Source organism: Diceros bicornis, chromosome 18 (assembly GCF_020826845.1).
Source record: "Diceros bicornis minor isolate mBicDic1 chromosome 18, mDicBic1.mat.cur, whole genome shotgun sequence".
NCBI classification, from domain to species: domain Eukaryota; kingdom Metazoa; phylum Chordata; class Mammalia; order Perissodactyla; family Rhinocerotidae; genus Diceros; species Diceros bicornis.
The window spans coordinates 18,666,228-18,687,111 of record NC_080757.1 but is presented as its reverse complement, the minus strand read 5'-3'; the positions used below and the strand labels follow the sequence as shown (position 1 = coordinate 18,687,111).

Genomic DNA, 20,884 nt, shown 5'->3' with positions numbered 1-20,884 from the left:
CACACCCCTCCTCCCACCCCCATCTCTACCCCTGGCAGCCACTGATCTGTTCTGTTTCTAAAATTTTGTCATTTCAAAAATATTATATATACCTCACACTCATTAGGATGGCTACTATTTAAAAAACAGAAAGTAACAAGTGTTGGTGAGAATGTGGAGAAACTGGAACCCTTGTGCACTGTTGGTGGGAATATAAAATGGTACAGCCATTATGGAAAACAGTATAGTTCCTCAAAAAATTAAAAACAGAATTACCATATGAGCCAGCAATACCACTTCTGGGTACACACCCAAGAGAATTGAAAGCAGGATCTTTTTTTTTTTTTTTAATTTATTTTATTTTTTTCCCCCAAAGCCCCAGTAGACAGTTGTATGTCATAGTTGCACATCCTTCTGGTTGCTGTATGTGGGACGCGGCCTCAGCATGGCCGGAGAAGTGGTGCGTCGGTGCGCGCCTGGGATCCGAACCTGGGGCGCCAGTAGCGGAGTGCGCGCACTTAAGTGCTAAGCCACAGGGCCGGCCCGAAAGCAGGATCTTGAAGAGATATTTGTACCCCCATGCTCACAGCAGCATTATTCACAATAACTAAAACATAGAAGCAACCCAAGTGTCCATCAACAGATGAATGGATAAGCAAAATGTGGTATATACATACAACAGAATATTATTAAGCCTTAAAAAGGAAGGACACATGCTACAACATTGATGAACCTTGGGGACATTATCCTAGTGAAAGAACCCAGTCACAAAAAAAGAAATACTGTATGATTCCACTTATAGGAGGTACTTAGAGTAGTCAAATTCATAGAGACAGAAAGTAAGGTGGTGGTTGCCAGGGGCTAGGGGGAGGGAGGAATGGGGAGTTAGTGTTTAATGGGTACAGAGTTTCAGTTTTTTTTTTTTTTGCGAGGAAGATCAGCCCTGAGCTAACATCCATGCCAATCCTCCTCTTTTCTTTTTGCTGAGGAAGACCGGCCTGAGATAACATCTATTGCCAATCTTCCTCCTTTTTTTTTTCCCCCTTTTTCTCCCCAAAGCCCCAGTAGATAGTTGTATGTCATAGTTGCACATCCTTCTAGTTGCTGTATGTGGGACACAGCCTCAGCATGGCCGGACAAACCGAGCATCGGTGTGTGCCCAGGATTCGGGCCGGGCTGCCAGTAGCGGAGCGCGAGCACTTAACCGATAAGCCACGGGGCCAGCCCCCAGAGTTTCAGTTTTACAAGATGAAAAGAGTTCTGGAAATGGATGGTGATGGTGGTTGCATAACAATGTAAATATACTTAATACCACTGAACTATGTACTTAAATACGCTTAAGATGGTAAATTTTATGTTACGTGTATTTTATCACAATTAAAAATAAAAAATTATATAAGCAGAATCATATGGTATGTAACATTTTGGAACTGGCATTTTTTGCTCAGCATAATTCCCTGGAGATTACTATGTCCTTAATAAACAGATATTCTTAATTTTAATGTTCTAATTTATCAATCTTTTCTTTTATAGTTATTGATTTTTGTATTGTTTTAATAATCTTTGCTTACCTTAAGGTCATAGAGACGTTCTGTCATTTTCTACATATTTTATTACTTTACTTTTCACGTTTAGATCTACAATCCACCCAGAATTGATTTTGTGTACAGTATGAGGTTCGAGATCAAGAACCATTTTTTCCCCATACAGATATCCAGTATCTTTTATTGAAAAGACTGTCCTTTCCCCACAGCTCTGCATTACCACTCTTATCATAAAACAAGTGTGGATCTATTTCTGGACTCTCCATTCTATTCCATTGGTCTACTGTGTGCCAATATCACACTGTCTTAATTACTAAAACTTTAAATTAAGTCTTGATATCTGATACTTTACATCTTCCAACTTTGCTTTTTCAAGTTTGTTTTGCTTATTCTTTGTCCTTTGGCATTTCCCTATAACTTTCAAAATTAGTTTGTCAACTAAAAACCTCTTGGAGGGGGGCCAGCCTGATGGCATTGTGGTTAAATGCACGAGCTCTGCTTTGGCGGCCCGGGGTTAGAGGGTTCAGATTCCAGGTGTGGACCTACACACTTCCCCCCCCCCCCAAAGCCCCAGTAGATAGTTGTATGTCATAGCTGCACATCCTTCTAGTTGCTGTATATGGGACGCGGCCTCAGCATGGCCAAAGAAGCAGTGCTACACACCACTTATCAAGCCATGCTGTGGCAGGCCTCCCACATATAAAGTGGAGGAAGATGGGCACGGATGTTAGCCCAGGCCAATCTTCCTCAGCAAAAAGAGGAGGATTGGCAACAGATGTTAGCTCAGGGCTAATCTTCCTCACACACACACACAAAAAAACAAAACTCTTGGCATTTTGATGGGGATTGTATTGAACCCTATAGGCCAATTTGGGAGAATGAATATCTTTGCAATACTAAGTCTTCAAATTTACGGACATGGCATATTGAAGGCATTTTTTTTTTATTTTATACCCAGTATGTCAGCAAGTGTGGTTAGTTCAAAATATATCCAGAATCTGAGTGCTTTTCACCACCCTCGTTGGTCCAAGTCGCCATCATATTTCACCTGTGTTATTGCAATACTGGTGAAGAGGAACTGGTCTCCCTGCTGCCTCTCTTGCCCCTCTTCATCCTGTTCTCAGCAGGGCATTACAGAGTGATGTTTGTATTGGGTTGTTTTTCTATTATTCATTTGCAGGAGCTCTTTTTAATATATGGGATGCAAGTCCTTTGTTAGATACGTGTATTGTAAACATTTTTTCTGACTGTGCTCACCTTTTCATTTTCTTAAGTTTCTTTTGAAGAACAGACTTATTTTAATGGTCCAATGTGTCAATTTTTTTTTGTTACTGCTTTTTTTTTTGTCCTAAGAAATCTTGCTTATGCCAAGGTCATAAAAACATCCCCCTCTTATTCTATAAGTGTTATGGTTTGAGTTTTTACATTAGGTCTATGATCCATCTCAGACTAGTTTTTTTTACGTGTGTGTGAGATCAGCCCTGTGCTAACATCTGCCAATCCTCTTTTTTTTTTTTTTTTTTGCTGAGGAAGACTGGCCCTGGGCTAACATCCGTGCCCATCTTCTTCCACTTTATATGGGACGCCACCACAGCATGGCTTGCCAAGCAGTGCATTGGTGCGCACCCAGGACTCGAACCGGCAAACCCTGGGCTGCCGCAGCGGAGTGCACACACTTAACTGCTTGCGCCACTGAGCTGGCCCCTCAGACTAGTTTTGAGATGTGAGTAAGGCAGGGGTGGTGATTCAATTTTTTGCCCCATACAGACCCAGTTGTTCCAGCACCATTATTGGAAAAGATTTTCCTTTCTCCCTTCAATTGTCTCAGTGCCTAGAATGATATTTATATATATATATATATATATATATATATATTTTTTTTTTTTTTTTGCTGAGGAAGATTGGCCCTGAGCTAACATCTGTGCCCATCTTCCTCTATTTTATATATGAGATGCCACCATAGCATGGCTTGATAAGTGGTGCGTAGGTCCGCGCCCAGGATCCAGGCCTGCGAACCCTGGGACGCTGAAGTGGAGCATGTGAACTTAACCACTATGCCACTGGGCCGGCCCCTAGAATGATCTTTTTAGATGTGTCAGATCACATCACTCCTCTTTCAAAACCCTTCAGTGGTTTCCCATCTCCGAGTAAAGGCCAAAATATGCCTCATTAAGTTTCCATGTGAACTGGAAACAGGTTTCCATCCTGACCTCATCTATTGCCACTGTCCCCACTGCCCATTCACTCACTCACTTCCAAACACACTGATCTCTTGCTATTCTTTGATCATGCCAGACACACTTCCCCCTCGGGGTCTTGGGACAGAAAGCTCTTCTCTCAGATGTCTGCATGGCTCATTCCTTTACTTTCTTCAGTGCTACCTTCTCAGTGAGGCCGTCCTTCAACACCCTCCTGAACTTCTTATTCCTCTCCCTGTTGCATTTTCCTTAGTACATACATACCGTTGTCTCACATACTGTATACTTCATTTTTCTCATTTTGTTCCCCCCACCTGAACGTCCACTCTAAAAGCCAGAGATTTGTTTGGTTCACTGCAGTCTCCCCAGCATCCAGGACAATGCCTGGCACACAGCAAACATTAGATAATTTATAAAATGAATAAGAATACTGAAGCCTGGAAACACGAAGTTCCTTGCCCAAGATTACACAAGTGATAAACAACAGAACTGAAATTTAAACCCAAGCAGTCTGACTCCAGAGTTTACGCTCTTAAGCCTGAGAAATGGGCTCCATTACTGAGTGGGGCTCAGGACAGGCACAGAGGTGCAGCGAACCTGGTAGCCCCCTCCATCTTCTGCCTGCAGTGGAGCCAGGTTGCCCAGGGCTCAGGTCTGGCCTCAGCACCTGGGCCAATGGCCGCCCTGCCCCAGGATGCTACTGGGGGCAAGGCCAGTGTACTGATGCCCCCCAGTGGCTAGGGTGGCGAAGAACAGGCAAAGTGCAGCCTTCAGGCTGAAGGGGTGTCTGGGTGGGGGACCTGTTTGGCTCTTGCTTCCTAGTCTCTCCCCTCACAGAAGACACAATACAGGGCATGGGCAGATCTTTATTTTACCAGAAGAGACAGGTAGTGGGGCAGTGCAGCATCCAAGCCCCAGACCAGACATGCAGCATCCACATGCAGGAACAGCTACACAGGCTGGGGCAGGGCTAGGGGTGGGGGACTGGGACCAGAGAACACCCACAGCACCCTGGCCAGGATTCTTGGGCCATGAGCTCTTCTGCTTCCACTAGGGCAAGGAGACAGAGGACTGGGCTGCTTCCTCATGGCTGGAACCCTATCACTCTGGCCAGGAAAGATGGCACAAGGGGTATGGAGTCTGGCCAGCCAACAGCACTCGGTTCTGTACAGGGTTGGCACAGAAGGGCCTGGCCCAATACCCAGGACAGCACAGCCCTTGCAGGAAGAGGGTCTACACACTTTCTAGTCAGAATTAGACCCTGATCCCAGAAAGGCTTAGCAGAGCTGGGACCAAGCCCCACTCTACCCAGTAGGGACATGTCCATGAAGGGGACTTCCCTGAGCACAACCAGGGGCCTCCTAAGGCAGTAGTAAACTGAGGGAGCTGCTATAGACAGGAGGCCTTGCCTCTGTGCCCCTGGGGTAGGGGAGAGAGAGGTAAGGTATGAGAGCAGGCCTGGGGCCGGAGAGGGGTGAAGTGAAGGGCAATGGCCCTGGGCCTGCAGGCCATGGCTACCTAGGCCTAGAGGGGCCGGAGTGGGTGAGGCTAGGGGCTTCCTGGGGCAGGATTAATGGTTGGGAAGACCAGGCCAGGACAGAGGAGGCTGGCTGTCCTACCCAGATCCCCTGCACCCATGCTGAGCTCTGGCCAGGGCCACAGGGAAGATGGACAGATGCACAGAGAACTTGAAGGCACCAGGATTTGGAGAAGCAGCAGGGCCACCTCCCAAGACAGACAGTGATTATAATAAACATCTTTAGCTTAAACTACATGATGTGTGTAGAGGGCGGGAGGAGAGAGGGAGAGAAAAAGACAAAGGAAGAGACATACAGGGAGATGAGGGTGGAAGAGATAAACCAGACGAACGTGGCAGTGAAAGTGAGGGTGTCAGGCAGAGGAGAAGAGGAAGGAGGCAGAGACAGGAGAGAAAGGAAGACAGCCAGAGAAGGCCTGCACACGCAGCACTTCTGGTCCCTACAAAATAAGGCATCAGAGTCAGTGACGCTCCCGTTGTCTCTGTGGTATTAAAACGAGTGCTGAAGGGAGAGGCAGGTGGCTGCTGAAGGGTGCGGGCCTTCAGGAGCCTCACACCTGTGCACCGGTGGCCTTCTTGATCAAGGGTATCTGCAAGGATGGGAGATGCCATGAGGCGTTGGCTCCAGGGCCCACCACTGCTCCACCTGGGCCAGTCCAATGGGCTGCCCAGGCAACCCCACCACAGCTAGCTAGGCACACACCTTAGATAGGTCCACTCCTGTGAGGGCATGCACAGAGGCAGGCAGCTCGGCCAGCAGTCGGTTCACTTCTGATGTCACCTTGCTGTTGTCCCCGCTGAGGACCACAATCTCATCAACTTTGGTGAGTGGGGCAGCAATTTTGGCAGCAATCTAGGAGGTAGAGTGGGAGGAGAGCTTGGTTGGTGCTCTGACTCTGTCCACCTGCCCCGTCCAGCATCTCTCCCTCCCTTCTCCACCTCACCCAAACCCCAAAGCAGCCTGGGTGCCTCTTATTTGCAAGCCAAGGTCAGAGAGGCCCAGTGGGCCAGGGATGAGCCTATGCCTGTTGTAGAGTTCCTGCCCCCACAATGAGTACTCCCCTATCAAATCCTTCGAGCCAGCCTGTCGCTGCGTTACTGACAATGCCCAGAGAAGTTCCGGCACTTGCCCAGCTAGCCCCAGCCTGGAATGGGAGCCTCACCTGGGGCAGGGTCTCCAGCACCAAGGCCATCTTGGCAGCATCCCCATATTTCTGGTAGGCCTCAGCCTTGAGTTTCATCCGCTCGGCCTCTGCCTTGCCCATTGCCTCGATGACTGCTGCCTCTGCCTCTCCGATTTTGCGGATCTTCTCAGCCTCTGCCTGTGCCAAGAGGACCTGCTTCACCCTGGGGGAGGCCAGGCCAGTCAGGATCAGTGGGAAGTGCCAGCGGCCCCTCAAGCTTTGCCTGGGGGCCAGCAAACCCTCAAGCTCGCTGCTCTAGCAGATGTCAGGGGTGGGAGACCCATTAAGGGGGAGTTCCCTGGCCTTCTAGCTCTGGCCAGGGAGACGCCACTGGCTCCTAGGTGCAAATGAGAGAGGGGACTAACCAGGATGCCCTCTGCGCCAAGCACCACACTAGGCCCTCGAACCTCCTTTACCTGCTTCAGTCTTCCTAACAACAATCCCATGGGGGAGGCGGGTTATCCCCACTTCATAGTGAATAAGCAGGCACAGGGGAGAAGTGGCTTCCAAGCTGCGGTCAGGAGAGCGGAGGGAGTGCGTGGACGGCAGAGAAGCCTGACTAATCCCCCAGCCTCGGGCACCCTGCGGCACTCACTTTTCGCCCTCCGCGATCTGCTGTATGCGGTGCGCCTCAGCCTCAGCAGGGCGGCGCACTGTGGCAATGAGCTCCTTGTCTACACGCAGGATCTCCTGTGCCTCCACTGCAATCTGCTTCTTACGCTGCACAACTTCAATCTCAATTTCTTCCTGCCGGATCTTCTGCTGCTCACGGGCTCCTTGTAGCTCATAGGCCAGCTGGGCCTCGGCTGTCTGCAGCAGGAGTGTGGTTAGCATGTCAGAGGCTGGCCACCAAATTGTAAGCCCGGAGCCCTAACCCGGATGCCCTATGGCTTCTCACCTTGATGTTGACCTCCTCACTGAAGGCTGACTTTTGCAGCTCGAAGGCTCGCTTAGAGTCGGCTATCTTGGTGTCTGCCATAAACTTCACGTCCAGCATCTCCTTCTTGCACTCGGCTTCCTGGGAGCAGCAGGGGCAGGTGCTGAGGGTTCTCTGAGCACTCATGGTCCCACCACCCCTAGCTCCCTGTCCCTGGGGGCAAGAAAGAAAGCCCATGTACCCGGATGCCTGCATCTCGCTCAGCCTCGGCTACTCCGATGTCGGCATCTCTCTGTACCACGGCAGTCTGTGTCTTGCCCAGGGAGCTCAGATAGTCCACTTTGTCATACACGTCCTGGGGAGGGAAGGGAGAGTCATCCCTGGGAACAGTCACAGGCACAAATGTGCCCTCCTACCAAGCCCCCCACTCCCAGATGGACGTGGGGGGCTACAGCCCTCCCATCATACTGCACCTTGATGGTGAAGCTCAGGATCTCAATGCCCATGCGCCCGACGTCAGGGGCCGCCACCTCCCGCACCAGCTTGGCAAACTGGTCCCGGTCCTGATAAATCTGCTCCACTGTCAGGGTCCCTGGGGACAGAGGGATCATGGGCTGGCTCCCCAGTGGCCCAGCCAACTGGGAAAGGGAGGAGGCATGCAAGTAGAGGTCTGAGGGTATGTAGGGGTTGTGCAGTCTGAACTGGGTCTTCCTGGGGTTTCTTCTTAACAGCATTTAACACTGAGCCTCCTTCTGCAGAGTCCAGGCTGGATGAGGAAAAGTATCCTCAGCAGCACCAGGTGCCTGACCAGACTGGCAGCCCCTTACCTCATCCCAATGCTCTCCCCTTCACTCAAGTCACCTGAAGTTTTGAAAGATAATAGTTGAGGGGAAATGTTTCAGCTTTCCAGCTAGAAACCTCGGTGGCACTGACAGACCCCCTGCTCTGCCCCACCTCCCTCCATGGCCCTGGCTTGGGGACCCTGTGAGGCTCCTCAAAGGCAGCAGAGGGGTCCCTGGGGCGGGCAGGGCCTCACCGAGGATGGAGCGCAGGTGCCCCTCCAGGGTCTGCAGCACGACGTTTTTGATGTCCTGAACGTTCTTGCCTAGGAACTGCTCACAGGCCACGGCCAGGAGCTCCTTCTCTGTCATGATCTTCACCTGCCGGAAGTCACAGAGGTGCCTGAACCAGGCTGGAGGGAGGCAGGTGGAGGCCCCAGACCCAAAGGTGTGGAGGATGGTGGCTGGCCCCTCCCCTCCCTTTTCAGACCTGGAGGCCTAGAGACCAGGGGAGGGGTGGAGTCTGTCTGAGGCCTCTAGTGGGGAGAACACACAGGAATTCTTACATTGAGAAATTTCATCTTCACTAGCAGCCCCAGGCCCTGACATGGCCTCTCTCCTGGGCATTTGGGGCGTGTCCCCTTACCTTCCAGCCCACTCACTGTTCCCTCATTAGCTAATTCCTCCCTTGCAGGCTCCCCACCAGTGGGAGACCTGCAGGCTGAGGGGCAGTGAGTGCAAAAAGAAGAATGAGCAATAGGGACATAGACAGACTAGGAAAGAGCTTGGACAGGGCAGGAGACAGGTCCACAGGGATACCACTGAGGGTGGGCATCCTCCTGCCTTTCCTTCCTGAGGTACTAAGCTAACACCCCCTTGCCAGAGGCCTATAACATGGTTGAACCTCACTGCGCTGTGAAATTGAGAGGTGGACCAGAGCAGGAAGCCCCTCACTCAGGCACCAAGCTGGGAATATAATGCAGCCTCCGACTCCAGAACCCAGAGCCACTCTGCCTCACATGGCCTCGCCCTCTGGTCCCCACCCCTTCTGCCCTCTACCCAGGGAACAGGGAAGGCCTGGATTCTGGGGATTGGCATTTCCGACACCTGCAAAGAATGGGGTGGGGTTAGTGAGACAGGAGCCCTCAGCACTGGTTCTGTCCCTCGTGGGCCCGCTGAGGAGAAAAGGGGTGTCTGTTAGTCCTGCTGGGTGGCCAAGGGGCCGAGTGAGCACGTTCCAGTGGCGACGACCCTGTCACGGAAGGGCGGACGGGGGCAGGGGTGCTGGAGAGAGACTGCCCTTGGCTGCCGTCCTCTCCTCCTCCCCCCAAACCCCAGCACGGGGACCAGGCAGCTCAACGGACATGCGTGGGGCTGCTGAGTTACTATACCTGGGCGACACCCGTCACAGTTAAAGCTACCCCCTCGGCCGTCTCTACGTCCTCGCAGCGGGGCTGTAACGTCATAATCTCTAGGGAAATCCTGCCAAGAAATGCAAAACAGGGGCATGGGTCCGGGGGCCCAGGGCCTGGGGTGTGGGCAAGAGTCCAATACCTCATTGCTCCGGCTGGGACGGGCCAGGGGTCCTGTTGCAGAGGAGGGCGGGGAGGACTCTCCAGGGGGTTGTTGCTGGGAGTATGTGAGAAGGAGGGGCAGGGAAGGCAGGGCGGGGGGGGTGGGCAGGTGGCTCCAGGGGAAGGAGTGTAAGTGTGGTGCCCATGTGCACACATGTCCTCTGCTCAAATAAGCCTGGATTGGAGAGTGGAAAAAGAAGTAGAGAAGTGGTTGTTGGTGGTCTGGGCTGGTGTGGGGTGGGGAGAGTCCAGGTACATGTGTGTGTGTGTCCTGGGACAGCAAGTAAGTGCTGGTGTCCAGGCTGTGCTGTGTAGGTCGTCCATGGGGGCCATCTGCACATTGCTCAGGGCCCTTAGCCGCTCCCCAGGTCTGCTCAGTACCCCAGGATGCCCCAGGAGGCTGCCTAGAAAGCTCTGTCTGGCAGCCTGGCATGCTGGAACTATGCCCACTGCTGGGCCAAGACAGAGGTGATCTTGCATCTGCCCCTTGCCAGGGAAGCCCTGCCTGGTCCCTCCACCTGGTAACAGGCTATGACTTGAAGCCTACCCTTTGGGGTTGGGCCCAGAGTGGGGAACAAAGGCTGGAGTCACACTAGAGCTTCCTGGCCAAGGAGCACTAACCCCAGAAAGACCTGTTTTAGACAATCTGAGTCCTCAAGGGTCCACAACACCCACGTTAAAGGGGGCCTGGGCATTTACAGTTGTTTAAAGGAGAGCAGGGAATACTGAATGCCCTGGCTCAGGAATGGGTTTCATTAGCTCCGGGTGCATAGTAACAAAGAGTGAGACACCAGGTCAGTCGCTTTCAAAGTAAGATCGTATTCATAATAAAACTTGAGTTTCTCTAGCACTTCTTTTCCAAAAATTCCAAAGTGCCCTCATATCGTCTTACTTGTCTTTCTAATATCCTACAAGGCACAGAGAGGGCACGCTTCTCGTCATTTCACAGATGGGGAAACTGAAGCCTAGTGACAAGAGATCTGCTCAAAGGCCTCTCAACATAGAATTAGGGGCAGGGAATGGCCAAGGCTCTTTTTGCTCAGGCCTGTCAAGGAGACTGGAGGGGCTAAGGGGCTGGGTGAACAGAAGTCCCCATGGGACCCATCTTCTGGTCTTGCAGGGAGGAGGGCTAGGGCTTTACCCTGGGGTGTCAGCCTGGAGAAGGCACTAGCAAGGGGCTCCGTGGTGCCTAGAAGACTAGGACTTCAGCAGGAATAGTTAGGACTGAACCCTCTCCACCCAGACAGCCCAGCTCTGTCACATAACGGCCTGTGTCTCCAGCCTCAACTTACTCCCATTTAGGCTTACCATCCAACGATACCCACTGGCAGCCTTGGGCAGAGCTTCCATAATCCCTCGCTCTTTCCCTACTAGCAGCCCCAGTGGGTGAGGGCAAGGGAGCTTGGGACCTATAGGGATCTATCCTGGCACCCAGGTGGGAGCAGCGGGGAGGGAGGCACACCCTTAGGAGGAGAGTCCATCCGGCTCTTGCCTGCCAGGCCCCACAGGGCAGGAAAAGAGAAGGTTAGACACAGAGGAGGAAGCAGGTGGGTTATTACCTGTGCAACCCCTGTTACGAATAGCGGGACCCCCTCCGACGTCTCAATATTCTCACAGCGACACAGGATGGTCATAACCTCCAGAGACAGTCTGAGGAGCAGCCAGGGGGTAGGGAGAGGTAGGGACAGGAAAGGGTAGGAGGGGACACAGCAAACACACACAGTGGTTACCAGACAAGCACCGATGCCTGATGCCTGGAGGTGGGGTGGGTTGTTCTTGATACTTCAGCCCCCCACTGCCAGCTCAGCCTAGGGCTTTAGGGGGACAGAGACACCCCTTTGCTGGCCTGAGGCCTCTGGGTATTTTCTTCTCTAGCCCCCATACCCTTCCAAGGGGGAGCTGCTGGGGTGGGGGAAAAGCCTGCTGATGCCCTGGGTCTAGGACCTGAGGTGGGGAGGCCCGTGCACGGCACACCCAGGTTGCCTACCACCTCACTTGCCCAGGAGATTCCTGGCACAATCTGGGAGACTTAGCCTCAGCTCCACCCTCCAAACACAGGCAAACCTGTGTTTCCAGAAACTGGGAGGGGGAGGCCACTCTGGGGATTAATGAGCCACAGCAAATACCAAATCCTGCTTGGGGCACAAACCCTCAAGGTTTGTGCTACACATCACTAAGAAGGCCAGATAGGGCCAGAAAAGCCCAAAGAAAATTTTAGATTTTCTGATTGGGGGTGTGTGTGTGTCAAGGAAGGCTGGGGGAGAAAGTGTGCCCCTGCCAGAATATGCACAGGGACAACTGGGAGACGATGGAGTAATTCAGTTCGGAATTTCCAAAGTTGGGCACAGGCAGAGAAGAGAGTCCTGGCAACACAAACAAGCTACTTGAAGCTACAAGCTACTAGCTAGGCCTCCTGAGGGCAGCGTGTGTGCATGAGTGTGTGTAGGGTGGTGGTCCAGGCAGAGGCCAGGCTGTGGACGGTGTGGAAGGTTTCCTTAAACCAGAAGAAGGGAGGACAGAGGCTGAGGCTAGAGGAGCAGAAGCAGGTGGATTGGGGAATGGGAGCAGTAGGCAATGTGGAGCCCCCACCCCAATTCTCACGGTGCCAGGCCTGGGGGCTCGGCCATGCAGATGTGCAAAGGGTGCCTTCATTCAAGCCCCTAACACTAGCACCCTTGAGCCTGAGAGGACTCTCAACCTGGCTCAGACAGGAACCCATCAAGCTCTCTTTTGGGGAAGGAAGAGAGAGAGAGAGAGGGGAAAGGAAGGGAGGGAGGGGAGTGAGGGGAGGGGGGGAGGGAGGAAGGGAAGGAAGGAAGGAAAGAGGGAAGGAGAGAGGGAAGAAGGGAGGGAGGGAGGGAGGAGGGAGGGAAGGAAGGAAGGAGGGAGGGAAGGAGGGAGGGAAGGAGGGAGGAAGGAGGGAGGGAAGGAGGGAGGGAAGGAAGGAAGGAGGGAGGGAAGGAAGGAAGGAAGGAGGGAGGGAAGGAAGGAAGGAAGGAGGGAAGATGGGAGGCTGCAGCTCAGACGCCAGAGGTGGAGGAATTGCTCAGGTAAGGGAGAGAGAACTGCCCACATCAGGGCCTCAGGATAGTACAGGACAGGGCAGCAAAGTGCAGCAGGAAGGACTTCACCGAGCCCGGAGAATGGCTGACACCAAGGGTGGGTGACATGGAGGATGGCTGTGGAAAGTAACTTGAAAGAGAGGCTGAGGATCCAGGCTGGGTTAGAAGCTCTACTCCAGGGGCCAGCCTGGTGGCACAGTGGTTAAGTTCACGTGTTCTGCTTCAGCGGCCCGGGATTTGCTGGTTCGGATTCTGGGCGCAGACCTACTCACTGCTCATCAAGCCATGCTGAGGTGGCATCCCACATGGAACTAGAAGGACCAACAACTAGGATGTACAACTATGTACTGGGGACTTTGGGAAGGAAAAAAGAGGAAGATTGGCAACATATGTTAGCTCGGGGCCAATCTTCCTCCAAAAAAAAAAAAAGGCAGCAGCAGCAGCTCTACTCTGACTTGAGAGGCTCCTGCCAGCCTAGGGAAATAAAGGCCCTACCTTGTGGAGATGTTCCCCAAGCAGGCTAGGGGTTGGGGAAGGGGCTTGCCCCCAGAACAGGGCCCAAGAAGGGGAGGGGCTGCAGGCTCAGACTATGCAGCAAGTGGGACCAGAGCAGGATCCTGAGCCTGGGTGCAAGATCAGTTTCCTAGGATGAGGTACCAGGCCCTCCACCCTCACTTCCAAACCACTGTCAGGGAGGCTTCACCCTCCTGCCCTGGGTCTCTGCTCCTTGAAGCAAGAAGTGGGAGGGGGTACCAGGAATGTGGAGAAATGCCTGTAGGAGTGTTGCCTGAGTGTGGACGCCCACACAGGACAGGTCTCTGGGCAAGTCAAAAACTTTCTGGGCCCAGCCGTACATCAAGGTGTTGGGACAAGATACTTAGTTGTCCAAGGACTGCATGGTATGTGGGTGGGGTGGCAGTGCCTCTGGAGAGGGCACCTCAAGACTTCTGACAGGCCAACTAGCCCACTCAGGAATGCCTAGGATCTTCCTGAAAGGAAGCTGCAACCAGCATTGATTATTCTCTGACACTTTTGGCCTTGGGCCAGAAGAGTCCCCCAGGATCCCTCAGCTCAGGCAGGGCAAAGTGAGGGGAGAGATGGGAGAGTGGAGGGGGTTACCGAGAAATCAGTGAAGTTAAAAAGTTGCGATGTGCTTCCCATGCCCCTGATCCTAGTCAACACCCTCAGACCTCCTGGAGCCCCAAGCACTGGCAGCTCAGTGCAGCCATGGGGCTTCTTTCTGCTGACTGGTGGGGCTGGGGTGGAGGGGGATTTCCACGGGAATCTCCATCACTTCCCCTTCAGGATGACCCCCTACACACACACGGTCCCAGTCTGCTGCCCCTGTTGCCTGGGTCCTGGCCCCGCCCCCGCATCTCCCATAATCAGGAAGGGGTGATGGTGAAAGATGGCTGGCCTGCCTTATCCCCTCCGGGGTGGGGCAGTGAGGGTGGCAGGAGAGGCCCAGGCCAAGTCCAGCCCTGCCGGGGGGCTCTGGAGACCCAATGTCTCCCTACTTCTAGTAAGTCTTTCCAGACTGATTTAGGAGGTCCAGGTCTGTCTTGCACAGCCCCAACACTAACTCGTTAGATCCCCACCCCTTGTCTCTAACCTGCCGCTGTCACAGAGCCACTGCAGTCTGTACATCCATTCTCTACGATTTAGCCCCTGCCTGCATTGTCCCAGGGCCTGCACAGGTGAGGGTGTGTGTAAGGGGTTTCCTCAGCCTTTCCTCCCTCCCTAGACCCACTCCAAATGGGGAACATACTTAAGGCTTCATGAATAACTTTGAGCTAGAATCAGGGAATTGAGATTCTGCCCGGGCATGACCCTGAATTCTCTGGGACAGAAGTAATGCCTCCAAAGGATAAAAGCACACCCCTAAGGAGGAGGTGCCCACAGACAGACCTCCTGCATCCCTGTGCAACCCATTTCGCCTGCTTCTTAGGAGGCCCCTGGCCGCCAGAATGGAATGTGGCAAATGGTAGATGCTCTAGCTGACCTGTGGGGTGAAGAGGGGAAGGCTGCAAACCCTTTTCTCCCTTGCCCACACAGTTCGGGAGCCCCCAGGCCCTTACCTCTGAGTGTCGGAGATACACCACCAGGCCCAGGCCCAGCCACCAAACACGTACTGTTTATAGTCGGAACCACAACAGCCCCCTGGAGAGCAAAGCAAACCACTGCTGGTCAGTCAGTTCTTGGGTGTCTCTACCCCCCATCCCTCCATCAGCACCCTTGGGCCTTTACCTGCTCTGACACTTGACGACTCCCACTGTCAGGTGCCAGGTGCTGAGGGTGCACATAAATGGGAGACATACCCTTAAGGGCCTTGGAATCTAGTTTGGCAGACAAGCAATTTGCATAAAAAAGAGTATATCAGATGAGTGGTTCAGAACGTAAGTGCTTTTGGAGACCAGAAGAGCTCAGGGGGCAGGAGTGAGCAGGAAAAGCTTCCATCTTTCATTCAACCATTCATGCAACAAACAGTATTTTTCTGTGCTAAAGAAACAGAGACGAAGACACAATTCCTATCTTGAAGGAGGTGAGACTAGGAGGGGGGACCTTTTCCTGAGATGATTCTAATACCATGCGATTCACCTGCTATTAGGAAGGAAGGAAGGGTGTTGCCAACAATGGAAGGCTGATGGGAGGGAGGGCATCTCCAAGCCTAGGAAGGAGCCTTGCTCATGCCCAGTAGACACAGCTCAGTGAGGCTGGTTTTTCCCAGGGCTTCCAGAGTGACTTTCTTCCTCTTGTGGCAGCAGATGGGGAAGGCAGGGCCTCAAAACAAAGGCCAACTCATGGTACCAATGGGAGCAGTGAAGTGAAAGGGAAAAGATCTAAAAAGGAAGTGGTTCCTGGAAATAGCTAAACAGAATGTTGAACCTGGCCATGACCCAGATTTATGCCGTGGACATGTTCAGCATGCTCTCTGTATACAGAAATGAGAAAAATCAGTTCCTGAAATTCTTGTCACGAACCCTCCTGCTAATGCCAAAATTACTCATCAAGATCCAGAAAACTTTGGTATAAGATGGAGGGGCAGTTCACTTGCAGTACAGATACATACAGGAAACACAATTCAAAAGAATTGTGATTTGGGAAACAGCCAGTAGATGTCATCATTTCCGTGTTCACAAACGGGTTTTCAGGAAAGCCTTAGGGTGTATGCCTGCCAAGGTTAAGGGTCAGGGGTACTTTTGAGTAGCTGGATGAGAGTCTCTGTGGACCCATGGCAGGGGACAGAGTGTCTTATGTGTCAGGCCAAGGAGCTGTGTGTAGGTGAAGGGAGGGTCACTCAGGGATTTAAGCTGGGGCGTGACAGTAATACACTTGCATTTTATTTTATTTTTTTTAAAGATTTATTTATTTATTTTTCCCCCAAAGCCCCAGAAGATAGTTGTATGTCATAGCTGCACATCCTTCTAGTTGCAGTATGTGGGACGTGGCCTCAGCATGGCCGGAGAAGCGGTGCGTTGGTGTGCGCCCGGGATCCGAACCCGGGCTGCCAGCAGCGGAGCGCGCGCACTTAACCGCTAAGCCATGGGGCCAGCCCATACACTTACATTTTAGAAATACCACTGTGCACAAGGAGGAAGATACTGGGGTCAAAGAGACCGGGTAGAAGACTCTTGCAGTGACCCAGGCCAGACATGGTGGCTGATGTGGGCAGATAAGTTCTAGAGCAGTCTTGTCCAAGAGAACCTTCTGCGAGGGTGGAAATGTTCTATAGCCAGCAGTGGCTACTGAGTACTCGAAATGTGGCTGGTATGACTGAGAAATTGAACTTTTAATTTAATTAATTTAAATTTAAGTGGCCACATGTGGCTAGTGGCTACCATATCAGTGCAGCTCTAGAGTCCAGGTTTGGGGGAGTGGTGAGGCCAACAATCAGAACAGAGACAAGAGAGAGAACAGTGAACTAGGGTCAAGTTTTGGATAGGTGGAGGTGAAGGAACAAAGACCCCATGAGTGGGGAGGGCCTGTCATGTTAGAGAGCTGGCGTCTGAGACTGCTCACTGGGCAGCCAACCCCATCCGTGTCCTGGGTCTGCCGCTGCGCATAGTGTGCAAGTAGCTGGGTCAGAGGTCCAAGGCGCAAAGAGCAGCCCCGCAGTGTGAGTAGGGCTGGGAAGAGGAGGTCTTAGGTCTTTGTCTGTTTCTTTCTTCTTTTTTGGTGAGGAAGATTGACCCTGAGCTAACATCCGTGCCCATCTTCCTCTATTTTATATGTGGGACGCCTGCCACAGCATGGCTTGATAAGCGGTGTGTAGGTCTACACCTGACATCTGAACTTGCAAACCCTGGGCCTCTGAAGCGGAGCACATGAATTTAACCACTACGCCACTGGGCCAGCCCCTCTGTCTGTTTCTCTGTGGTGGAAATACCTGTCCATAGGGCTGCTGCTCAAGGTAAGCCACTGAAGGCTTCTCTGCCCTGGGGAGTGGGGTAAAGGAGGCCTCTAAGGACAAGCAGTCAATCTGAAACCCAAACCACGTTGGGATCCAGAGAAACTGGAAGAGGGTCAAAAGTCACAGCTTGTTTCACTTCTTCTGGCCTGGTGGGGGCTGGGGCATGGCTGCCTCCAGCCAGCTCCAGGGGCTTCTCAATGTGCTGTGGGAGGAGGTGGTTGTGTGTGTGTGTGTGTGGGGCGGTGGGAACCAGGGTGGTGTCCATCCTTTACCTTTAACTAATTCTTTGACCTTGAGAGCAGGCTGCTACAGCTCAAGCTGGGCCTTGGCCAAGTCACATGACAGGTTCCAGGGCTAGCAACAACAGGAAGCTGGGACTGCCAGGCTGCCCCGTTCTCAGCAGCCTCCTCCCTTGGAAGGCAGCTTCCTGGTCACACGGAGCCTGAGCACCACTCTCAAAAGAAGACATTTTGGTGGCCCCTCCTTGACCTCCCTAGCTCTGTCTTGAGACCTGGAAGTTTCTCCTAATTTTTTTTTTTTTGGTGAGGAAGATCAGCCCTGAGCTAACATCCGATGCCAACCCTCCTCTTTTTTTGCTGAGGAAGATTGGCCCTGGGCTAACATCCGTGCCCATCTTCCTCTACTTTATATGGGACGCCACCACAGCATGGTTTGATGAGCGGTGGTGCGTTGGTGCACGCCCGAGATCCAAACCTGCGAACCCTCGGGCCACCGAAGCGGAGTGCGCGCACTTAACCGCTGAGCCACCGGGTTGGCCCCTCCTAATTTTATCTCACTTTTTCTAACTCAACTTGCTTTCCTTTGCCCTGTCCTCAACCAAGGTGAAGGATCACAGCACACCCCACGATAATCTGTGCCCCACTCAGCCCCTTCCCAGACAGCCTCACTCAGCCCTCTCAAGAACACTCCCTTGGGCCGGCCCCATGGCTTAGCGGTTAAGTGCGTGTGCTCCGCTGCTGGTGGCCCGGGTTCAGATCCCGGGCGTGTGCCGACGCACCGCTTCTCCGGCCATGCTGAGGCCGCGTCCCACATACAGCAACTAGAAGGATGTGCAGCTATGACATACAACTATCTACTGGGGCTTTGGGGGAAAATAAATAAATAAATAAAATTAAAAAAAAAAAAAAAGAACACTCCCTTCCCTTCCTGATCCTCTTCCGCCTTCTTCTTCCTACTACTCCAGAAGACATCATATTCTACAACGGAGATTTACCCTTTTTTTGAGCCACAAACTCCCTTAGTAGTGCAGCAATGCTGGTATGTTCATAAATGCATAACATAAAATACATAAATAAATTATATTGAAAGTTATCAAAATATTAAAACAACCAAATGTGATACAGTAATATGTGTGCTATGTAATACATCATAATATGTCTGCTATAGTAAATTATAAGATCTAGTGGTAGACATAATAACTAGCTTAAATTTCAAAGTACCGATGAGCAGAAATGATTTTTAAGGTTCTGCAACAACGGCAGTGTGGCAGGAAAATACCTGTTAATAGTATCATGGATTGTTGCTGACATTCATAATCATAGAAAATGCTAAATTTCAGTAAGGTTCCTGGAAATAAAAATGCACTTTTTCCCCCCACCCAAATGCACAGACATCTAAATTCTATCCACAAACCTCAGGTTAAGAACCTCTGCCTACTGGAGAGATGAGAGAAAGGTGCATGGTATTTGGATTTCCCTTTTAAATTCCCCAAAGGAGAAGCAGAGAAAAAGGTTTTATATTGCAGAATGAAGGGGGGAGGTTAGACAACCAGAAGAACCTCCAGACTTTTCAGGTGGAAAAGATGACCCTGAGGTATATCAGCATCCTCCTTCTGAAATGGGGCTGAGTGAGAAGCCTCCGGACTCAGATGTCCAAGTAACCAGGTGGGGGTCGGGCTGGCAGTAGTTGCTCTGCTCTCCTGGGAGTCCACGTACAAGAGAGAGATGCATCTCAGCTTGATCATCTCAAATCCCAAGGTACTATTATGCTAGGCATTATCTCTCCCTCTTCTCTCCCGCCCTTCCTTGACTCCAGCACCCTCAATTCTCAGCATGGCCTCCTCTCTCCACCCCTAAAACAGCTTCAAAGCTAGCATTGCATTGGCCCCCGGCCAGAGGACGAGGTTTCTGGCACCTGGAAAATACAGAGCAGCCCATCTCAGGTGTTCCTCTCACCCCTCAGTCTCAAGGCTCTCCACAGGGACAGGCTTGGAGCTTTTGTCTCCTCAGCCCAGAGTCTGGGCTTCCAGAAACAAATCCCACAAGAAAAACAAAGTGTGGTGCAAATTCGAGTTCTAAAAGTCTTCTTCAGGAATGAGGGCTGGGAGACAGGCCCAGGTCTTATGGAGGTGCAAGTTTGGCCTCAGTGCTCTCTGGGGGTCTCCTTCCTGGTCCGGAGGCTATCTCTGGTCTCTAGGGAAGTGAAGTACCTTATCTCCCCCACAGGAGTAGGGTCCTGGTCAGAGAGGGGGGGGATTTCCTGTCCCAGAGGAGAGAAGGATTTTGAGATCCAAACCCAGCCAGAGGCCATGTTCTGGAGTAGAAGCTCCCAATGGATTTATCACATCTCCCCAAGGAAGGCAGCTACAAGCCCTGGCCTAGCCCAGCCTCTTCTCCTCACTTCTGTAGCTAGCCCTAACAGCTCTGCACACAGGCTAAAACCCGCCATTGATATGGGAAGACAGGAGGGATTCCTGCAGCCACAGGCCTCCAAGCTGTCAGGAAACATGGCCCCTCCCCAGCACCTGTGAGCCAGGGGCTGCACAAACTGAGGACTTCTAAGGCTTCAGCCACCTTTCAAGATACCCAGATAGATAATTTAAAAAGTAGCCTTAAGGCAAGATATCTCTCCCCTCGCCAATACTTGCAGTCCCCAAGCCCCGCCTAAGCTCACAGAAACGCTGGAGCCTGCAGTATTTTGCAACCGGAGCGGCACAGCCAAATCCGCTTTCTCAACTGGGAGAGGCCGCATCCGCGTTTCCCTGTCGCGCAATGCCAGTCAAGCCCAGCAAGTGCCAGCCTGCTCGGAATTACCGGGTCTGAGTGTGCCCGGAGGAAGGATGCAGGTCCCAGGGCCCCTCTCCACAGAGGCACTTGCCCTTCAGAGCTCTCGGACGCCGGAATCTGGCCAAACCGCTGCGTTCCGGGAACCACCAGTCCCCTCCCTCCCGGAACCCACGGCTTCAGCTCGGGAGCCCCAAGGCCACGGAGGAGAGCCCCTGCCTAGGGAGGAGGCGGCGCCGAGGGGATAAACATGGGAAAACACGCGGTGGGAGGGGAGCCCCTGGTGAGTGCCCGAGGGCGCGGGGCCCGGGAAGGATGAGACGGGTCTCTTCTGGAAGGGTCTCAGGGGCGGCCCGGAGCGCGGCCGACTCCGGCCCAACACACGGGCTCCCACCTCGTCCTCCACCCCGGGCACTGCCTTCCATCCTCTTCCCTGGCATACCCCTCTCCGTCCGCTCCCCGGGCCCGCACCCACCCGAGCCCCCTCCTCATCCACCCTCCCTGGCCCAGCCCCCGCCCGCGCCCCACACCCCTCGCTGCCCCCTCACCTGAAACCACCAGCGCCTCGTTGGGCCCCACGGTGTGGCAATTGCCCATGGCGCCGGCGGGACCGAGGGCCCTCGGGGACCGCAGAGGCCTGGACAGCAGCAGCCGGCGCGCACCCGGCAGCACCGCCGGCCGCGCCCAGCCTATCCCGCTACCCCCAACGGCCGCCC

General features: G+C 52.8%; 1 protein-coding gene across 6 annotated transcripts; it reads right to left on the bottom strand.

The window, feature by feature from the left end:
• Nucleotides 1–331: 331 nt before the first annotated feature.
• Nucleotides 332–20,863, bottom strand: FLOT2 (flotillin 2). 6 transcript variants are annotated; one of them, XM_058560228.1, is made up of 12 exons: nucleotides 20,717–20,803; nucleotides 14,982–15,023; nucleotides 14,813–14,894; nucleotides 9,490–9,580; nucleotides 8,356–8,479; nucleotides 7,793–7,911; nucleotides 7,561–7,674; nucleotides 7,341–7,460; nucleotides 7,038–7,252; nucleotides 6,422–6,605; nucleotides 5,962–6,111; nucleotides 4,574–5,848 (listed from the first exon to the last, which is right to left on the bottom strand). In XM_058560228.1, the coding sequence occupies exons 4-12, from the start codon at nucleotides 9,562–9,564 to the stop codon at nucleotides 5,810–5,812; spliced, it is 1,140 nt and encodes a 379-aa protein (XP_058416211.1). In that variant the 5' UTR covers nucleotides 9,565–9,580; nucleotides 14,813–14,894; nucleotides 14,982–15,023; nucleotides 20,717–20,803; the 3' UTR covers nucleotides 4,574–5,809. The 6 variants fall into 6 exon arrangements, with proteins under 6 accessions (XP_058416210.1, XP_058416211.1, XP_058416209.1 ...); XM_058560227.1 differs by lacking the exons at nucleotides 4,574–5,848; nucleotides 14,982–15,023 and adding an exon at nucleotides 332–586 and having other exon boundaries at nucleotides 20,717–20,861; XM_058560226.1 differs by lacking the exons at nucleotides 9,490–9,580; nucleotides 14,982–15,023 and adding an exon at nucleotides 11,232–11,322 and having other exon boundaries at nucleotides 20,717–20,863.
• Between the last annotated feature and the right edge of the window lie 21 nt (nucleotides 20,864–20,884).